This window comes from Vombatus ursinus, unplaced genomic scaffold (genome assembly GCF_900497805.2).
Source record: "Vombatus ursinus unplaced genomic scaffold, bare-nosed wombat genome assembly UNPS02009173.1, whole genome shotgun sequence".
NCBI classification, from domain to species: domain Eukaryota; kingdom Metazoa; phylum Chordata; class Mammalia; order Diprotodontia; family Vombatidae; genus Vombatus; species Vombatus ursinus.
This window is the reverse complement of record NW_020948951.1, coordinates 7,391,579-7,412,352: the sequence shown is the minus strand read 5'-3', so window position 1 is coordinate 7,412,352 and position 20,774 is coordinate 7,391,579. Positions and strand designations below refer to the sequence as shown.

The 20,774-nt window shown below is 45.3% G+C and overlaps 1 protein-coding gene across 2 annotated transcripts; it reads left to right on the top strand.

Annotated features, from left to right (window-relative positions):
* Positions 1–379: 379 nt before the first annotated feature.
* CREB3L3 (cAMP responsive element binding protein 3 like 3) lies at positions 380–20,497 on the top strand. Of its 2 annotated transcripts, none has more exons than XM_027851179.1 (10): positions 380–390; positions 9,847–9,981; positions 10,262–10,553; positions 11,036–11,145; positions 11,824–11,955; positions 13,086–13,192; positions 15,066–15,134; positions 16,388–16,472; positions 17,922–18,018; positions 19,493–20,497. In XM_027851179.1, the coding sequence occupies exons 1-10, from the start codon at positions 385–387 to the stop codon at positions 19,759–19,761; spliced, it is 1,302 nt and encodes a 433-aa protein (XP_027706980.1). In that variant the 5' UTR covers positions 380–384; the 3' UTR covers positions 19,762–20,497. The 2 variants fall into 2 exon arrangements, with proteins under 2 accessions (XP_027706980.1, XP_027706979.1); XM_027851178.1 differs by lacking the exon at positions 380–390 and adding an exon at positions 8,696–8,842.
* The last annotated feature ends 277 nt before the right edge of the window (positions 20,498–20,774 follow it).

The following is a 20,774-nucleotide window of genomic DNA, read 5'->3' as shown; positions in this document are numbered from 1 at the left end:
GCCTTCATGGGGTCATGAGACGATGGGGTGATATGTTACATCATACCACTGTGAAGCCATCTTGGGGCACGATGGAGTAATATTGCATCATGACATTCCTGAGATGATATTGCTCCCCCCTCTACCTCCACCTCCTCAACTGGTAAATGTGCTACTGGACAGTGGGAGATAAATATCTTACCTCGCCTATTAGCTCTTCTCAACACAAAAAGCTTAGCTTCAGTTCAGCAGGTCTCATCTTTGAGATGTGGGAGATGTGGTAGAAAGATATCGGAAATGTGCCACCAGGAGACCTGAGTCTGAGTGCCAGTTATAGTACTTGTTAGCTGTGTGATCACGGACAAAATCGATTAATCTCTCTGAGCCTCAGTTTCCCATCTGAAAATGAGGGTAAGTACACATCACTCACCTCACAGAGATATTATAAATAGGATCATCTTTAAGCCCTCCATCTTTGCTCCTGAGGCCTTCTCACCCTGGACATTCACTCCACTCCTGCAGACCCTTCCTTTGACTGGTTGGTTCTCCCAGAGTCTCCATTTTCAGGGGCCCAGGCCAGCTACGTCTTCCCACCTGTCTCTTGTCAGCCAGGCTTCCCTCCTGATTCTCTGGGCTTTCTCCATCATGCTACTCTACCTTCTCCCCCCTTCTATCCCCCTTCAGCTTCCTTGTATGCATCATCTTCCTCCAATAGAAGGGAACTTCCTTGAGAGCAGGATTGTCCTTCTGCTTATGTTTGTCTTCCCAGCACTTAACACAGTGCCTGGTACCCAGAAGAGCTTTCTGATATGTTGACTCCTCACTGTCTAGCTCCCAATGTTCTTCCAGGCTGATGACAATCTATGTCCCAGCCAAACCAGCCTACGAGATGTTCCCCCTAAACAATGTTCCAGTCTCTTTCTCTGGGCTTTCACACAGGATCCAGCCCTAAATAGTTCGCCCTCCTCACACTCACTATTCCCTTCAGGGCTCAGCTCCAGTACCACCTCCTCTAAGAGGCCTTCCTCTGGGTAGCACCCCCTTCTCTTCCCTCAAGTTATACTGTATGTACTTTCTTTGACTTCTCTATATATGTGATGTCTTCTCTCAGTAGAATGTGAACTCCCTGGAGGCAGGATCTGTTTCACTTTAGTTCCTGGTTTCCCAGCTTTAGGTATAAGAGGAACTTGAGGATGCTGAATCAAATAAAGAGCTGGATGAGGGATAGTTATCACTATCATTATTCCCATCTACCCTCATTCTTGACACAGTTCCCTAAATCGACAGACAGGATCAAACCACCATCTCTAGTAAGGATTCTCAACCTTCTTTTGAGTCATGGAGACCTTAGGCACTCTAGTGAAACCCCTGGCCCACTTCTCAGAATGTTTTTAAATGCATCTAATAAAACAGAGAGGATTACAATGGAAATCAACTATATTGAAACACAGTTATAAAAATATTGGGGAAAAAACCATGAACCAGGTTCATGAACCCCAGGTAAGAAACCCTAGATAGGATAAAATATAAACCTGGAATTCAGCCTTCCACTGAAGACCCTTCAAAATGTGGTTTCTACATACCTTTCCAGCCTTCGTTTCTCCAACATAGCACAGTGATTGATAAGTGATTGTTAAATTGAATTGGATTGGAATACTCATCTTGCTTTCTATGGCTTTAAATATCCCCACTCCAGATAGGAAAAACAAGTACAATATATACACTGCTGGGAAATCGGAGAATTGATTCAATCTCTCTGGAAAGCAATGAGCAGAATTAGGAGTTACAAAAATTTTTTGATAGCCTTCGACCCAGTTACCTCACTACTATATTTATACCCTAAGGATACTATTGACAAAGGGGGAAAGCCTACATGTATCACTATAATTATCATCTTTAACAAATATTTATTAAGTTCCTACTATGTACCAGGGCCTATGCTAGATGCTTGGGATAAAAAAATTCAAAAACAAAAACAGTGTCTGTCCTCAAGGAGTTTATATTCTCTTGGAGGAGACACCATGCAATTCGTGCTTATACAAAACAAATACAATAATTAATTTTGAAAAGGGAAGACAATAGCCACTGGGAAAATCCAGAAAGGCTTCATGCAGAAGGTGATGCTTGAGCAGAACTTTGAAGGAAAATAGGAATTCTAAAGGTAGAGATGAGGAGAGAGTGCATTCTAGGCATGGGGAAAAGCCAATGTAAAGAATGGAGATGGGAGATGGAGTATGAAGAAGAGAAAATGACCAGTTTGGCTGGATTATAGAATGTATGAAGAGAGGAAGATGTAATAAGGCTAGAAGGTAGGTCAGGGTCAGGTTGTGAAAGGCTTTGGGTATAAAACAGAGAAGTCAGTATTTGACCCTAGAGTAACTAGGAGCCAATGAAGTTTATCAAGTAGTCAATTGACACCATCAGAATCATGCTTTAGCAAAATCTCTTTGGCAACTGTGTGGAAGATGAATTGGAAAAGGGAGAGAGACTTGAAGTAAGAAGAACAATTAGGAAGTTACTGCAAAAGTTCTTTTTGTGGTGGCAAAGAATTGGACACTGAAGGAATACCCATCAATTGGGGAATGGCTGAACAAGTTTCAGTATATGATTGTGATGGAATGCTACTGTGCTATAAGAAATGACAAGCAGGGTGGTTTTGGGTAAACTTGGAAAGACTTATATGAACTGATGCAAAGTGAAGTAAGCAAAACCAGAACACTGAACACAGTAACAGCAATATTGTACCATGATCAGCTGAGGACTTATGATGGAAAAATGCTCTCTACCTCCAGAGAAAGAACTGATGGAGTCTGAACACAGATTGAAGCATACTTTTTCTAAAAATTAATTAATTTTTAGTTTTCAACATTCACTTCTGTAAGATCTTGAGTTTTAAATTTTCTCTTCCTCTCTACCTTCCTTCCCTGCTCCTTAAGACAGTGTGCAATCTGATATAGGCTCTATATATACATTCATATTAAACATATTTTCACATTAGTCATGTTGAAAAGAATTAGAACCAATGGATGAAGCATACTTTTAAAAAATCTTTTTAAAATAATTATTAATTTATTTTGATTTATCAACAATCACTTCCATAAGCTTTTGAGTTTTGTTTTGTTTTTTTTTTTTTTTAGTGAGGCAATTGGGTTTAAGTGACTTGCCCAGAGTCACACAGCTAGGAGTATTATGTGTCTGAGGCTGAATTTGAACTCAGGTCCTCCTGACTCCAGGGCCAGTGCTCTATCCACTGCGCCACCTACCTGCCCCAGCTTTTGAGTTTTAAATGTTTCTTCCTCTCCCTCTCCACCTCCCTCCATAAGATGGCACACAATCTGATATAGGCTATACATATGCATTCTTATTAAACATATTTTCACGTTAGTGATGTTATAAGTAAGAATTAGAACCAATAGGAGGAACCACCAGAAAGAGGAAACAAAACACAATAGAAGAAAAAAATAGCAAATAGTATGCTGTGATCTGCATTCAAACTCCATAGTTCTTTCTTTGGATGTGGATAGCATTTTCCATCATGAGACTTTTACAGATGTCTTAGATCCTTGCTTTGCTGAGAAGGGCTAAGTCTATCAATATTAGTCATCGCACAATGTGGCTATTACTATGTACAACATTCTCCTGGTTCTGCTCACTTCACTCAGCATCAGTCCATACAAGTCTTCCCAGGTTTTTCTGAAGTACACTTGCTCATCATTTCTTATAGCACAATACTATTCCATTACATTCATATACCACTACTTGTACAGCCATTCCCCAATTGATGGGCATCCTCTCAATTTCCAATTCTTTGCCACCACAAAAAGAGCTGCTATAAATATATTTTGTTTTGTTTTGTTTTGTTTTAGCGAGGCAATTGGGGTTAAGTGACTTGCTTAGAGTCACACAGCTAGGAAGTATTATGTGTCTGAGGTCACATTTGAACTCAGGTCCTCCTGACTCTAGGGCCAGTGCTCTATCCACTGCGTCACCTAGCTGCCCCTATAAATATTTTTGTACATGTGGGTCCTTTTCCCATTTGTATGATCTCTTTGGGATACAGTCCTAGAATTGCTATTGTTGGGTCAAAGGGTATGTACATTTTTATAGCCCTTTGGGTATAGTTCCAAATTGCTCTTCAAAATGGTTGGATCATTTCACAACTCCACCAACAATGCATTAGTGTTCCAGTTTTCCCACATCTTCTCCAACATTTATCATTTTCCTGTTTTGACATGTTGGCCAGTCTGGTAGGTATGATGTGGTACCTCAGAGTTGTTTTGATCTGCATTTCTCTAATCAATAGTGATTTAGAGCATTTTTTCGTATGACTATAGATAGCTTTAATTTCTACTTTCAATTTTCTACTTTCCTTATAATTTTGGTTGCATTGGCTTTGTGCAAAAACTTTTCAATTTAATGTAATCAAAAGTATCCATTTTTCATTCCATAATGTTCTCTATCTCCTGTTTGGTCATGAATTCTTCTGTTTTCCATAAATCTGACAGGTAAACTATTCCTTGCTCTCCCAGTTTGCTGATAATATCAGCCTTTACATCTAACTTATGAATTCATTTTGACTTTATTTTGGTATATGATAAATGTTGGCTCTATATTAAAAAAAAATTAATGGGGATAGACAGCAGACTGCAAACTAGAATGACTAATTAGAAATTGTTTGAGTCACCTAGAAAAAGGAGCAAACATTATAGAAAACCAATGAACAATGCCATACAAACCTCATTTCCTGTTTAGATAGTTACTAAAATTACAGTTATGGGAAATGATTTAGATATATTTTATCAGAGGGAAGGGGAGAAGAGAGAGTTCACAGAGAACGGCCTTAAAGTTTTCAGGGTTATTCCTGATCTACCATGGGGTGCCATATTCCCACAAAGGACTCTGGCCCTAGGCTCAAGCTGTTCAGCCCTGGAGGAGTGTAACATCTGGAGAAGGAGTCAGGCTTTTCTTATAGTCTCTAGTTCATTACATCCCCATCCCAAAGTGAAATGCCAAGAAAAATCTCTGCAACAAAACAGAGGCTTTGTTTATGTCCAGAGGCTCCACCAAATAGGGTCCCTTCTAGAAAGGTACTCATGGCCCAGAATAGTAGATATTAGGTACAGGACAAATACTTATTTCCTGCAAAATAAAAGAAATGATTGCAACATGAAACTCATAAGCAATCATTGGCAAATACTTAGAATACGAAACACACTGTGGAACAACTGAACTAGCTAAGCAAGCCCTGGTAAGCCAGGGCAAGGCATGAGGTTTAGCTCTTGGCTGCAGAATCATCCTGAGGCTTTCTTTTGGCAGCAGTGTGCCTCTTAGCCTCTGAGAAGTTCTATAGTTGCAGGAACCACCTCCTGCTATCAGTCAGCACCTAAGAACTCCTAATCTCGCACATACACAAGCTTACCACCAGGGCTGAAAGTGTCCATCTCAGGATTGCTGTTCAGTCACCTGTATTTAGGAAAAGAAACACAATACAAAGAGGAAGCCAGAGAGTTAAGGTCCAGTCTCAAGCTTGCCCAAGCAAGCACCCCTTTTCACTATCACATACTTGTGGCTGCCATAGCTGCTAATGAGGAAGGAAAGTTAAAGAGAAATTCTTCGTCTCCGGTTGGTAAGTCCAAAGGGAATCTGGGCATTCCTCAAAGTCCACAAAGTGAACATCTTTTCTTGGATGCGTTGATAATCCTTGATTGACACAGGTCTCTCACTTCCCCCATACCCACCTTCATCACAAAGACCCAGGAATCAATCAGGAGCCTTTGACTGCACTTCTCCTTTAGCAAGAGGACCAAAGCCTGTGTGGCCTACTGCAAGGGGCCAAGTATAAACGCATTCTTTTTTTTTTTCTTTTTGATGAGGCAATCGGGATTAAATGACTTGCCCAGGGTCACACAGCTAGTAAGTGTCAAGTGTCTGAGGCCTCCTCTGAGATTTGAACTTAGGTCTTCCTGACTCCAAGGCTGGAGCTCTATCTACTGTGCCACCTAGCTGTCTGCCCCTCCCCCCCCCAACCTGGTACTTTCATGGGCCATTACCCTTGCTCTGACTTCACTTGTCTCCTCTAAACTCAACCCAATAGTTAGTGATTTCAACTCTATACTCTTTTATACTCTTGAAATCTTTGCTCCCTTGTCCTATGGCTGCTTTTCTTTTGCCAAATTTCAGTTTTGGGTTATTCCCACCATCTGTCTCCTCCATTCCTACTTACAAACTGATGAACAAAGCTGGAAGAAATCCTATAACCATGCTAACTGGGTACATTACAAATTTATGTTACCTGACCCTAAATTGGGCCCTCACTACAGCAAGGCAAATTATTCCTTATCTCACTCCTGCAGACCTTTTCTCCTAGATAGTATTTTCTCTGGGTTTTCATGATACTACTCTCCTGGTTCATCTCTACCCATCTGACTTCTTCTTAGCCTCCTTTGTTGGCTCATTATCCCTACTCACACATTCTAAATGTAAATCATCCCCCAAGTTCTATATTAGGCCCTCTTCTCTTCTCCCTCTATACCACAAATTCTTAAGCTGAGACCTATGAACTTGTACAGAAAAAAAAATTACCTTTTTATTTCTATTAGCCTCTAAGAGAAATTTTGCGCTTCCTTCAACTATGAATTTTATTTCATTTCATTTAATGATGAAATATTTTAATTAATGTTTAAAATTTGTTTTTTTAAATTAAATTCTCTTCTTTCTCCCATCCCCTCTCTCACTCATTGAGAAGGCAAGCAGTATAATAACCTTCATACATATGAAGTCATTCAAAACATGTTTCCATATTAGCCATGTTTCCGAAAAAAAAAAAAAACCAAGAAAAATAAAGTAAAAAAGTATGCTTCAATCTATACTCAGAATTCATCAGTTCTTTCTCTGGAGGTAAATAGCATTTTTTTTATTATGAATCCTTTGAATCAATTATGAATTTTAATATTCTGAGGAGTCCATAGACTTTACCAGACTTCCAGAGGGATCCATGTCACAAAAAGTTAATAACTCCTGCTCTATTCTCTCTCTCTCTCTTTAGGAATTATCATTTCTGTGCAGATCTATATATCCAGTTCTAGTCTCTCAATTGAGTTTCAGTCCTCTATCACCAACTCTCTACTGGAGATTTCAAATTGGATTTTTCAGAGATGTCTTAAATTCAACATGTCGAAAGCTGAACTCGTTTTCTTTCTCCCTAAATCTTCTGTTCTTCCAAATGTCCCTATTTTGGTGGAAAGCACCATCACACTTCCAGTGTCTTGGGTTCCTTAACTCCTCCCTCTTCCTCAACCTGAATCTTGCCATTTCTACCTTCACAACATTCCTCTTATCTGATCCCTTCTCTCTCTTCCCACAGCTACCACCTTAGTTCATGCCTTCTCTTGAGTAGTTTATTACAACCTGACTGCTCTCTCTGCCTCCAGTCTCTTCACCGTTCCAGGACACACTGCTGCCAATCAATTCCAGTGGCTTCCTATTGCCTCTGGGAGCAGATCCTCTAACCAACTTGACCCAAACCCATCTTTCCAGTCTCTTTGGATATTACTCCCTTTCCCAAATTCTGTAATCTAGTTAAACTGGCCTCTCTGTTCTCAGAGTTTTCCCTTAAGGAATTTAAAATTCACTTCTCTTAGGACCTTATTTGTAAAATGAGAACACTTGTACTAGAAGGTCTTCTAGCCCTGACATCTATCTTCTCAGGTCCCTTTCAGTCATAGCAGTCTATGTTAGGCAGCTAGGTGGTGCCATGGATAGTGATGGACCTGAACTTCCCAAGACCTTAGTTCAAATCTGGCCTCAGACACTTACAAGCTGTGTGACACTGAGAAAATCACTTAACTCTGTCTGCCTCAGTTTCCTCATCTGTAAAATGAGCTGGAGAAGGAAATGGCAAACCACTTTCGTATCTCTGCTAAGAAAACTCCAAATGGGGTCACAAAAAGTCTGAAACGACCCAACATTATTATTACTACAGGATTATATTGTAATGTTCCTCAAGCGCTGACATTCTATGCTGTAAAGATCTCTAAGTTCTAATAATCTATGTTCTATAGGCCCAGCAGGGAAAGTTAAGAGATGTACACAAAGAACTACATTAAGAGGTAATGTGTTAGGATGTGTGCATGAGAAGGGTCCAAAGTATTGCAGGGGCTCTGAGGAGAAGAGAAAATTTTGAGGTTTTTGGTGAAATGAGAAACATAGGGATTGGGGAAGGCTTCCTGGAAGAGGAGGGCATGTGAGCTTGCTGGTGAAATGTAAGCAAGATTTTTACAGGCTGAGATTGATGGGGGCTGGGGGTGGGTGGGTAATTCTCCAGCAATGGACAACAGGTGTCTGGAGAGAGTGGGAAAAGCTCAGCCCTTGGAAGCTGGAGGTGGGGAAGGCTGGGTTTCAGGGTGCCAAGGCTATGCAATGGAAAAGGAAGCACTCTTGGTAAGTAGGGGAAAGGTCACAGAAGACTGAGGAGCGAGAGACTTTGAGCTTTGCCCACTCTGGACTGGAAAAGCACAAAACATTCAGATAACGGTCACCCCGCCTCTTCTAAACACACCTGGGAGGAGGGGCAGATTTGTCTGATTGGTCCTGTCTCCTGCCACTCACCCCAATCCTCCCACCCTTACCAATTGGTCCCAAGGGGTGGGATTTCAGCTCTTTCTTGGTATTTTTTTAGCCCTCACCAGAGTGGAAATGTTGTCATAAAGTTAAGTCAGCTGGCATTTGGCAAGCAGTTTAGGGGAGGGATTCAATGCCTGGTGGTTCAGGGAGTTGCGATCCAAAATTGCCCCCAGGGTGGGGAAAGGAAGAAGAAACCTGTCCTGAACATCCCCTCCTGAATGGGGACTTAGCCTCAGAAAAGGTGAGGAGGGGTGGGTGATGCAAGGGACTGGGGGAGTGGGAGCACTTGAAAGTCACAACCTCTCTAGGCTTCAGTTTTCGCGTTTGTACCAGGCAGGTGGACTACATCATTTTGAAAGATCCTTCAGGCTTTAGAGACAGTAATCTAAATTTGAGTGGGAGCACTTTGGAATTCAGGGCCAGGAAGTAGCTGTCATAGTACAGGAGTCAACCTAGAGGAAGGGGTCTTGGGCCAGTATTAGAGCTGGGAAGGAACTTCAGATACCAAAAATGTTGGAGTTGGGAGGGACTTTGAAACAAAGGATATTAGAGCTGGTAGGGGGTTTGAAGATCTTCTATGCCAACCTCTTCTTCATTTTATAGATGGGGAAACTCACGCTCAGTGATTTGTCCAAAAGTGGATAAGTGAGTTTTTGACAAGGGTGAAAAGAGGGTGAATGTCTGTCCCCCTTTCCCTCACATCATGCCCTCCCTGGCTATCTGCTAGCCCAATCTCTTATTCCCTATGGCTAAAGCCCCTCCCTGGGAGCTCAGGACATATGACTAGGTGCCCATAATGCTTGACAAAATGTGCAGTCAGACTTGTGGAAAAGGCCAAGGGGTACCTACCTACCCTGCCTTCATTCACCAGGGAGAGAAAGAGATAAATAAAGACAGAACAGAGAGAGAAGGGACTGATATTTCTACAGCCCTTCATATACATGATTACTACAGGTATTAGCATCCTTATTTTTCAAAAGGAGACTTGCCCATGATCACACAGTTTACTAGGTACCAGAAGTGGGATTTGAACGCAGCCCTTCCTGGCTCTAAGTCCTGTGCTCTGTTCACACTGCCTTTCTCTAAAACAGTGACTGGGAGCTAAAATTGGGAGCTCAGATTGACGGGTAGGCAAAGAGTTTCTGGGCTGGGGGTACCAATCACCTCTCTGAGGAGAGTTGGGTCTGGTCCAGTACTCTGAAAGGAGGGCAGGGGGAAGTACATTAATGCCCTTTTCCTTCTTAGTTCCAGATGGCCTCTTCCTGCCCCATGGGGTCCGCTGACAGCCTGGAGCTTCTAGACCTTCTCTTTGACCCACAGGATGGGGTCTTGTGGCTCATGGAGCTAGGAGACTCTGACTGTGCCCATGCTGAGGACCAAGTGAGTTCCGCCCCACACCACAAGCCCTCGGAAGGAAGACCTCCTCCCAGCTGAATGAGCAGCAGAGTCAGATCTCCTGACTCCCAAACATAAGATTATTCATTGATCTAGAACTAAAGCTACCTTGGAGGGCTCTTCTCACTGTCCTGCTCAAGCCCTCAGCAATTGTTCCATTCCTGGTCATAGTTCCAGGGGGGGCGGGGGGAGTGGAGTTTCTGTTTTTTATGCTCCCAGCTCCAAGCCCTCTCCACTTATGTTTTCCTTCTTCTTTGGTCCCCAGAAGACCCAGCCGGCTCCAGAACCAGACAAGTTCCTTAGCTCCATTTTAGGATGTGGGGACTCTATCCCTAGCTCCCCACTCTGGTCACCTGCTGCCAGTGACAGTGGGATCTCTGAGGACCTGCCCTCTGAACTCCAGGACAGCCCACAGTACTTTCAGGCTGGGACCAGCCCAGATGGCCACCAAAAGGCTTCTCAACCTTCCTACTGCCATGCTGGCCCCTGCCCTGGCCCCACTGGGCCTGAAGAACCCAGACCTCAAGTGCTAGAGTCATCTGTGTCCATAGATCTGGGTGAGTGCTGGCATTGACCTATGGCTAGGCCCTTTATCCCATCTTATTAGAGTATCTCCCTGCCTGGGATGTTTTTGAATAGATCAATTGAGAAGGATTGGGAATAGGGGATGGGAAACCCTAAAATTAAACTCAAGGAAATCCATATCTGCAAGAAAAGAGGAAGACCTTAAAGGAGGATAATTTGAGTATGTGGAGGGGGAAGGGTATTTGGTTAGGAGAGAACGGTGTGAGAAAGAGCAGCTTCCAGAGGCTCAGGAACAGAACCAAGATGAAGGGGTCCCTGGGCCTTGGTATGGGAGGAGTCCAAGTATCAGAAGGGTGTGGGGCCAGAGGAAAGGATAAAAGCCTCCATTCCTCCCCTAATTTGGGAGAGTGGGCTCTGAGAGGTGATCCCCAAGGCTGAGCAGGGACGAAGAGCCCCCTGTAGCAGGTAACAGCTCTCAGAGGTTTCTTTTCTTGCTCTGTTTACCTCGGGGCAGAAATGTGGAGCCCAGAAGGCATCTTCCAGGACAGGCCAGAGCTGACAGGCTCAACTCCATCCTGTGCCCTCACAGTCAAGGACCTGCTCCTATCCAGTAATGCAGACATGGTGAGCTCCTTCCTCACGGCGTCCAGCTTGTATCTGTCATGTTCCTGAACCGTTCCCTACTTCTCCCCTACGTCCTCTGTCTCCTGGTAACTTCCCACACAGGACTCCCCCAGTTCCTATCCCTGAATCTTGCTCCCAGATTGGCCTGGTTGTCCTGGCTGCCACTCACAGCTATGGCAGCCTTTCAGATGTTCTTGTCTACATATATGCCTCAATGAGTCACAGAAAGTTAGAGCTAGAGGGACCTTAGGGATCATGGAAAGAGCTGGAAGTGACCTCTCATCTGCCAGATAGGAAGTCAAGGTCCAGAGGAGGGGAGTGAGGAGCCAGTGGTGGAGGAAGGCCTTAAACCTAGCGTTCTCTCCACTATGACAAGGTTGCCTCTTGCCAGATGAGCCAACTAAGGCTGAGGTGAAGGCTATATGCAAGAGTGGCTATATGGTCAGTGGCGGAGACAGAATCTGAACTGGGGTCTCCTGCCTTTTAGGTCAGGGCTCTATCCACCATGCTCTGCCGTTCCTTTTGACCCTGAACCTTCAGCCTCACTGGCATTAAGCCCATTTGCTCCCTCCCTCCTCCCCCTTGATCTCCCTTGCCAGCCTGGGCTCTGCATAAGCAGCTTTGGGGGAAGGTCCTGCACCCTGACCGTCCTCTCTGGGACTTTGGGTCTGCCTGCAGCAGCAGCATGGATCTGCAGCCATGCAGCGGTCAAGCATTGGGCACATCCAGGAATTGGTGCTGACTGAGGATGAGAAGAAGCTCCTTGCCAAGGAGGGCATCACTCTGCCCACCCAGCTGCCCCTCACCAAGGTGAGCCCCTTCCATCATCCGGTTCTCTCTCAGAGGCAGTCACTCCCTAAGCCTCCATTCTGGACAGCTCTCCCACCCCTAGGGACAGGGATAACAATTCACCTCTCTATACACAGCCCTTGAAAGTTTATGAATGGCTTTCCTCACAAGCCTATGAGATACTTGATATGAACAGCATTGCTCCCACAGTAAATGAGGAGCCTCGGTCAGAGGTGAAGTGACTTGATCAAAGTCACATGGCTAGTAACTGTGGGGTCTGCAACTAAAATCCAGCATTCCTCATTCTCAGTCTAATTCATTGTCACCAACATTCCATTACATGGAAGACAACTTTACAGATTCTCTGTTACATGGAGTCACAGGACCTGGATGGCTTTGAACCCCAGTTCTGATACTTATTAGTCATGAGACCCTGGACAGGTTGTGTTACCTGTCACAGCCTCATTTCTTTCATCTGTAAAATGGGGATGGCACTATGGGCCTCACAGGGTGTCATGATGAAAAGCGTCTTTAAACTTTGAGGCAGTACAGAAATGTGAGTTACTCCCCTCACTGTTATTTTGGTGTGCCCAGAGGAAAATCAATGTGACAAACTGTGTCACACTATAGAGTTAGGTGTTTAATGTTACCTCTCCCAGCAGTACTGTTTAACATGGGGAATAAACTGGTAAATGGCAGGATTTCAGGTGAGCCTGCAGGAGACAGTTCGGTGGGGAGCCTTCCAGTTACCCCTCACCACGTATCAGCTATGCTCTGGTACCACCAGAGAGTCAACTGTTCCTGTAGGCAAATGGCAAGCTCTTATCACCTTGGTTATACCCATCCCTTTGGAGGCCAGGACAATAGGTATGGGAGGTGGGGTTCCCAGATACAGCAAATCAACAAACACTCAGAAAACTGGTGTTGTACACAGTTGCTTCCGACCAAAGAGATAAAATAAAAGAGATTAAAGAATAATTAGACCTGAAATCAAAGGACTGGAAAGCTGGGAGATTCCAGGAGCCTCATGGTAGGCACATGAGAGGCAGGGAGGCTTGGATTCTGAGGATCAGAAGAATTTGGGATGGTGGGGGCTTAGGTTGTCAGGACCACAGACTGCCCCCTTGACTCCTCCATGTCCCATCTGGCAGTATGAAGAACGGGTGCTCAAGAAGATCCGAAGGAAAATAAGAAACAAGCAGTCGGCACAAGAGAGCCGGAAAAAGAAGAAGGAATACATTGATGGGCTGGAGCTCTGGTAATGAACTTCCCAACATCTGTTCTGTGCTAGGAGTAAACTCATTTCTCACAACATTCCTGAAGAGAGGGCATGCCAGGGATTGTTGCTCCCATCTGACAAATGAGGAAACTGAGGCCCAGGGAGGGGATCATATAACAATGAATGAGTAGCATAGCTATTTGTTCTCGGAGGGACCAAAGAAGTCATCTAATGCAGCCCTTTCATTTGCTAGATAGGGACGCTGAGGCCCAGAGAAGGCAAATGATTGGTCCAAGGCCACAAAAGTGGTCAGTGGAAGAACCAGGACTAGAACCTAGATCCTCTGACTCATGGTCTTGGGTTTCATTCTACCACAGTAGGACCTGTCTCCACATTCCCATGACCCTCTTTCATTCACCTTGGTTCCCAAGGAAGCCTGAGTCATGCAAGACAACAGATCCTTTAGGGAGGGAGCTAGAAAGGAGCAAGAGATGGGAAGGAAGGTCCGCTGAAGGAGCCGGGGATGTTTAGTCTAAAGAAGAGCAGATTTAGGAGGACACGATCGCTTATCTACTGGCCCCTAACTGGCCAGGAGTGCCCCTCCAGGCTCCTTCCTAGGACACTCCTCTCCCTACACACTCTTCTGGAAATGGCATGAGTTTAATTATGTCTATTCAGATGACTCCCAAATCTACACACTGAGCCCAATCCAGTCCCACATCATCAAATGTTTGCTGGACATCTCTACCTGTATGGTCCCTAGGCATCTCAAATTCACTGCATCTATAACAGATTTCCTTATCTTCCTTCCATGTTTCCAGTCAGTCGCAACGTCTAGTTGTTTCTACTTCCGTAGTATCTCCTGCCTCTCTCTCCTTCTCTCTATTCACAGAGTGGGTCACCGCTTTGCTTTAAAGACTCTCCTTACCTGGGAGCTCACCTATTGCAATGGTCTCCTAATTGGTCTCCCTGTCTCAAATTTCTTTACTCTATCTTCCATGTTGCTGCCAAAGTGATTTTTATAAAGAACAGCCCTGACTGTATTACTTCACTACTGAAAAAAACAAACTCACATGACTCCCCACTATCTCTAGGAGCAAATACGTAATGCTCTTCATGGCCATGGCCAAGTCACGAAGCCTGGCCCCTTCCTATTTTCCAGTCTTCTTACATTTTACTCCCTTTCATGTACTTTAACCTCACCATGTTACCAGAAGCTTCAATGCCTCTTCATTGCCACAAGGATAAAATACAAACCCCTCAGCTTGACATCTAAAGCCTTTACCATCTGGCTCCAGCCTCCCTTTGTGACTTATTTCACATTATTCTTTTTCATATACCCCCATCCCTAACCCCATTGGCCTGTTTGCTGTCCCTGAAACTCAGCATTCTTCTGCTCCAACCCATGTTTTTTCATTGGCTCTCCCCTATTCCTAGAATGTACTCCCTCTTCGTGTTTCTCCCTATTAAAATTCTTAGCTTCCTTCAGAGCAAAATGAGGACTGCTATTGCTTGGCACCAAACGTCGATAGGACCAACAAGTAGATTTTGTCCTAGATGTCCTAGACCTTGGGCAAATCACTTCCTCTCCGAGTCTCAATTTTCTCATACATAAAATGAAAGGGTTGGACTAAATGCTCTTTCAGGGACCTTCCAGTCTCAAAGAAGACGGGATATCTTAGAAGTAAGGGCTTTCAAGGCTAGAGGACTCACTGGGGCTTTTGTAGAGGGACTCCTGCTCAGGTGTGGGCTACAATAGCTGCCCTCACAGGTCCCTTCTGAGTTGAAGTGAGGGTGGGAGAGATTTCATCTCTCTCCAGGTCCCATTACCTGACATGTGAGCTGAGCTGTCTTGGGCTTGCCCATCCAGGGATTGGGGTTGAGTAACATCTTCCACTCTCTCTTCTTGCAGCATGTCGAAGTGCACAGCCCAGAACCAGGAGCTCCAGAGGAAGGTCTTGCATTTGGAGAAACAAAACCTGTAAGTTTGAACACTCTCACCCCACCCTCCATACCACCAGGTGCAGGGAGGGAAGGTGGGGTTGGCCCAGGCCAGTCAGCCCCAGAGCCCCCAAAAGAGCAAGGTCCTTCACAGCCCCTACGCTGGTCCCAATTTCACTTTCCAGCCACCTTCCCCCCTGTTCCCTAGTGCCCCTATCCCCTCTGCCCCAGCCAGTTCAGATTCTTACTTACATCCACCAAGCTCATTCCTGTCCCCTCTCCTCAGGAATGCCCTCCTTTCCTCATTCCTCAACGTTCCGCTCAAGTTCCATTTTCTTCAGAAAGTCTTCCCAGATCCCCATCCTCCACAACTCTCTTCTCTGATCACCTATAATATTTGTCTACTCTTCATTTGGCACTGAGCACACCCAACCATGATGTCTGGAACTCTTTTTCTCCTCTTCTTTTAAACTTTTGGTATATTTGTGTCTTATGTCACCCACCTAGATTGTAAGGTCTTTGAGGACTGGCCTGAGTTGGCTTCTTTAACACACTCCTGGGAGAAGTGGGGACTCAGTAAAAGATCAGTAGCTGATGGCTTCCTCTAGAGCTTCAAATGCAATTCCAAGAGTTGCCTGAAGCTTACTACATGCTCAGGACTGTGGGGGAAGCTGGAGGTTGGCCCCTGCCACCAAGGAGTGAAAAGTCTAGCTGTAGAGACAAGACTCACCTATGAAACAAGAAGAGAACTATAGCTCATGTGTATTACCTACTGGGTGTCGGCAATCCCAGGACCAGGCTAGTTGGTCTTAGGCTCTTCAGCACAAGGCTGGCTACCGGGTGATAAACTATTCTAGTTAGGGCAATTCATGGTGACTCATACGAAAGGGCTGCAATCTGTGTCCATTGGAGGAACCCCCACACAAATAGAATCATGGACCTTCTGATGGCAGAGAAATCTCAAAAGCATTTTGAGACAGAGAAAGAGAGAGAGAGAGAGAGAGAGAGAGAGAGAGAGAGAGAGAGAGAGAGAGAGAGAGAGAGAGAGAGAGAGAGAGAGCGCGTGTGTGGGGGGGGGGGGAGGGGAAGTGGGAATATTTCTTGGAGGAAGCAGAGTTTGAACTGGGCCCTGAAGGATGGGATCAGATTTAAAAAGACAGGGGAGGGGGGAAATTTGGGAGAGGTGAGGGAAAAGGAAATTATAGGAGGCAGAAATGAAAATTGCCTGAACTTGAGATGCCTAAGTCCGTGCCCTGGCTTCACAAGGTTTTTCCTTGTACCCTCTCTTTCTAGATCTCTCATGGAGCAGCTGAGGAAACTCCAGACCCTCATGGTACAGTCCACCAGCAAATCGGCTCAGACAGGCACCTGTATCGCGGTATGGTCCCTCTCTCCTCCCAAACTTTTTTTTATTACTTCTTCCTGAGGCCCCTACTCCCAACAGTGGAAATGCCACTGCCCCCTAACATCTATGCCTGAAGAAAGAGGCAGAGGAAGAGGACACAGAAGGCACAGCCTTTCTTATTCCAGACTTTAGTTCTAGCCCCAAACCAATCCAACAAACATGTGTTAAACTGCCTCTTACATGCTGGCATTTTGCCAGGTGCTGGGGATACAAAAGCAAAAAGAAAAACCATCCTTGATCTCAAGGCACTTAAAGTCTACCTGAAAGGACAGAAAAGTAACTCCCACAGAACTTTACAGGCCCATTTGAGACTCTACAACTCAGACTGAAGAAAGATCTGATGAACCACTTCTGGGATCATAAGCCAGGGATGAGAATTAGCGATCATGGAAAATAAAATGTCAGAGCCGGAAGGAACATTAGAACATAAGAATGCCAAAGCTGGGAGGCATCTTAGAACAGAAAACAGAATGTGAGAGCTGGAAGGAACCTTAGAAGATAGAATATCAAAGCTGGGACCTTAGAGGTCATCAGTTCAACTCAACAAGCATTTACCGGTGCCTTGACTGTGGGCATACTTAATTATGCACTGGGAATACAAAGAAAAAAATGAGCCATCCACCTTCAAGGTGGCACAGTGGATTCAGTGCTGGATGTGGAGTCAAAATGACCTGAGTTTAAATCCTTTCTCAAGCTGTGTGACCTTGGGCAAGTCACTTAACCTCCGTCTACCTCAGCTTCCTCATCTGTAAAATGGGGATCATAATAGCCCTTAACTTGCAAGGTTGTTAGGATCAGATGAGATAACAGGTAAGTTGCTTCGTGCTCCCAGAAATACTGTATAAATGCTAGATATTATTATTATTTTGAAGCAGCTTACAATTTACTGGGACCTCAAGACATAGAAAGGTCAGCTCTGGGGAGACCATGGAACATTAGGGCTGGACAAGTTGCTTAGAGCATAAAATAGAACAGTGTCTTGGTCATGAAAAACGTCAAATAAATGCTTGTTGAATTGAATTTAATATAGTCAGAGCTGGAAGGGACCTTAGAAATCATCTAGTTATCATATTGAAGAGGAGGAGACTGAGGCCCAGAGACATGGATTCACTCGCCCAAGGCCATAGAAGGTATTGATGGCAGAAAGCCAACAAGTGTCTTGACTCCAAATCCAGAGCTCTTTCCACTGTACGGATTACAGCTGGAATTGGAGACCAGGAACTGGAGACGGGAGTTAGATGGTGGAAATGACCTCCACCATCACGCTTTGCAGAGAGGAAGCCGGCCTTCTAGCCCTAGATCTCCATAGTCATCACCCAGCTGATCATCAGTGAGGGGAGGGCTGGGGTCTCCCAGTGTGGAGACTTGGGATGGGAGCTAGGGGAGCTGTGGTGTCCGTAACCCTTGTTCTTTCCACCCAAGGTCCTGCTGCTGTCCTTTGCCCTAATCATCTTCCCTTCCATCAGTCCCTTCACCTCCAACAAAACTGAGGCACCTGAAGACTTTCTGCCAGTCAGAGGTAGGTCCTGCCTCCCAGCCTCAGGCACTTATGGAGTTCCTAGTGGATCTCCCTTTTCCCTCCCTGACTTCCCTTTGAGCACTTGGGGCCCCCTCCAACATGATCCTACTGAGGGTGAAGTCTGGCAGCAGCTAATTAGGGTTAAAGATATATATACACAGACACATACATTCACATATATTTTTTTTAACTACATAGATTTTATTTAGAGTTAGAAATGATTTTAAGAAATCATCTAGTTCAGCTCTCATTTGACAGATGAAGAAACTGAGAGATCAAATGGCTTTCCTCATAGGAGGGGAAGGGGAAGCGGAAGAGAATAGGCATTTATAGAGCACCTACTATGTACTAGGAACTGTACTAAGTATTTTAGAAACATTTTCTCATTCGATCCTCACAACAATCCTGAGAGGTAGGTGCTGTTATTGTTCCTATTTTACAGTCAAGGAAACTGAGGTTAAAATGACTTGTCCAAGGTTACACAACTAGAAAGTGTCTGAGGCTAGATTTTAATTCAGGTCTTCCTGACTCCAAGCCCAGCATTCTCTCTACTGTGACATCTAGCTAAATTATTAAATACTAACTTATATATCTATAGAACTTAATGGGTGTCATGCTTGCAAAATCTCACAGCAACTCTGGGAGGGCAGTATCAACCCCATAGTTACAAATGAGGAAACTGATGGTCGCCAAGGTTAAATGACATGCTCAAGGTTGGGGGAGAGAACAGGATTCCAAAACTGAGATCTCCTGACTCAAGTTCCAGTGATCCTTCTACTCCCCCAGGTTATCTAAGCAAGTACCAAGGGGACTTGGGTAGTCGATATTTGAGCTGAGGTCCTGCAGTCCAAAGCTAAAGGCCTTTCCACTCCTTTGTTAATTTCAATGTAACAATGATCTATGGGTTCATCAAAGCAGGTGCACATTCCACCAATATGTAGCATATGTACCTCTCCACACCTTTGGCCAAAAAATCTTTAGCAGGTAGCCTACCCTTGGGATGTGAGTCTCTCCCCACCTGGAAGTGCTGGCCTTCTGATGACATGCAGGTCACTGAACCTTTACTAGCCTGATGGCACCTGCCATAGCTTTCCCTTCCTGTCCTAATTTTTGAGACTGTGGGTCACCTCCACTCCTCAGTAAAGCACTGGAAGATTGTATTGGAAGAATAATAATTCATACCGAGAGATTCCTACTCTGATGAAATCACAGGTATAAACCAATATAACAAAAGCAAGTAACAATTCACATTATACAGCACAGCACTTTTCCTCACCCCTCCACCAGGCAGGCAGTGCAAATTTTATTAGCCCTGTGTTGCAAATGAGTAAAAAAGGTTCATAGCACAGCCAGGATGGGCGGCTTGGGCTTTGCACTGAATCCTAGGGGGTCTAGGGGACTCAGCTGTTTCCCCTCCCTATATCTCACCTTCTCCAACTCTCTTCCCTGACTGCCCTCTCCTTCCTCCACCCAGTATTCTCCAGGTCGCTGAACGCCGACGCCGCCTCCCGGGTGTTCCACGCTCCAGTCCCAGGTGGGGAGGAGCTAGGTCCCCAAGCCCCTAGCCGCTGGAGTCAGTATCCCCAGGAAGCTAGCAGCCCGGGCCCCCTGTCTGACGCTACTACTCCGGGCAACGGGACACCAGCTGAGACACCAGAGCCTACATCAGTGGCGCTGTTGGCCAGGATGGAGCAGGGCCACACCAAGGTTGGAGGATTGCTAGAGGCTGAGGAGGAGCTTTGAGAGGCCAGTCCCGGGAGACCCGCTCCACTCAAAGAGGCTAGGCAGTACCATTCCTAGAACGGTGTGGGGAGTTTTAGCAGCTCCCTCGGCTTGAAATGGAGTGGTCCAATATGGGGCGGGTCCCTGCTCTTCTCTTGAAATTAAGCTACACCCACCACCCTGGGCTGGACCTAGGCCAAATGAGTAGGTGGTCACCCCCAGCCCCCTTCATATCTCCTCTGCTTCTGTCTGAGAAGCTACCAAAGACTGAAACATACACAGACTTGCACAGGATATAAAAGATGGAAGGTGCCTTAAAGATAAGTTCAGCCTCCTGATTCTGCATATGAGAAAACTGATGTCCAGAGGTGGGGCAGGAACTTGCTTAAGGTCATCCAGAGAGTCTGGGACCTGGCCAGGACCTGGCCGGGACCTGGCCAGGACCAGAACCGGTCTCCTGAGTCCCAGTCCAGAGCTCCTTTATGCAGACATATATTGCTACCGACAATACATCCCCAGGAACTAATCTTTCCACATGACCAGGCACATGCCCTGGCATCCCAGAGAAAGATAATTCCAGAGCTCCCAGAAGTGAACAGGGGCAAATCTGGGATCTCAGGGGCTATCCTCATCTCCCAAGCTCTGCCTTTTAGGGGATCCCATGTGCTCTACCCCTGCAGTTGGGAATGCCTTCTCTCCTCCCCCAATTCCCTAGGGGTAGGATTTTGTAAGTTGAAGTGATCCCTTAATAAAGTATTTTGGCAGAAAGTGGCTGGAATGTTTCTGGGTTTGAGGGGGAGTGGGCAGCATGGCAGATGAACTGTAGGACAGGATCTCAAGCCAAGGATGCTACTGGGGGCAAGTGTCCTATGGATCTGAGGCAGAATCTCTCCCTTTCCTCACGACCCCAGCAAGGCTTGCTTGGCTACGGCAACATCTACTCTCTGTGGAATGGGTCTGTCTGGCCATCTTGGCATGTTCTCATTCTCTCCCCCTCTGTGTGACCCACTCCCCTTACCTGCCACAGGCAACCC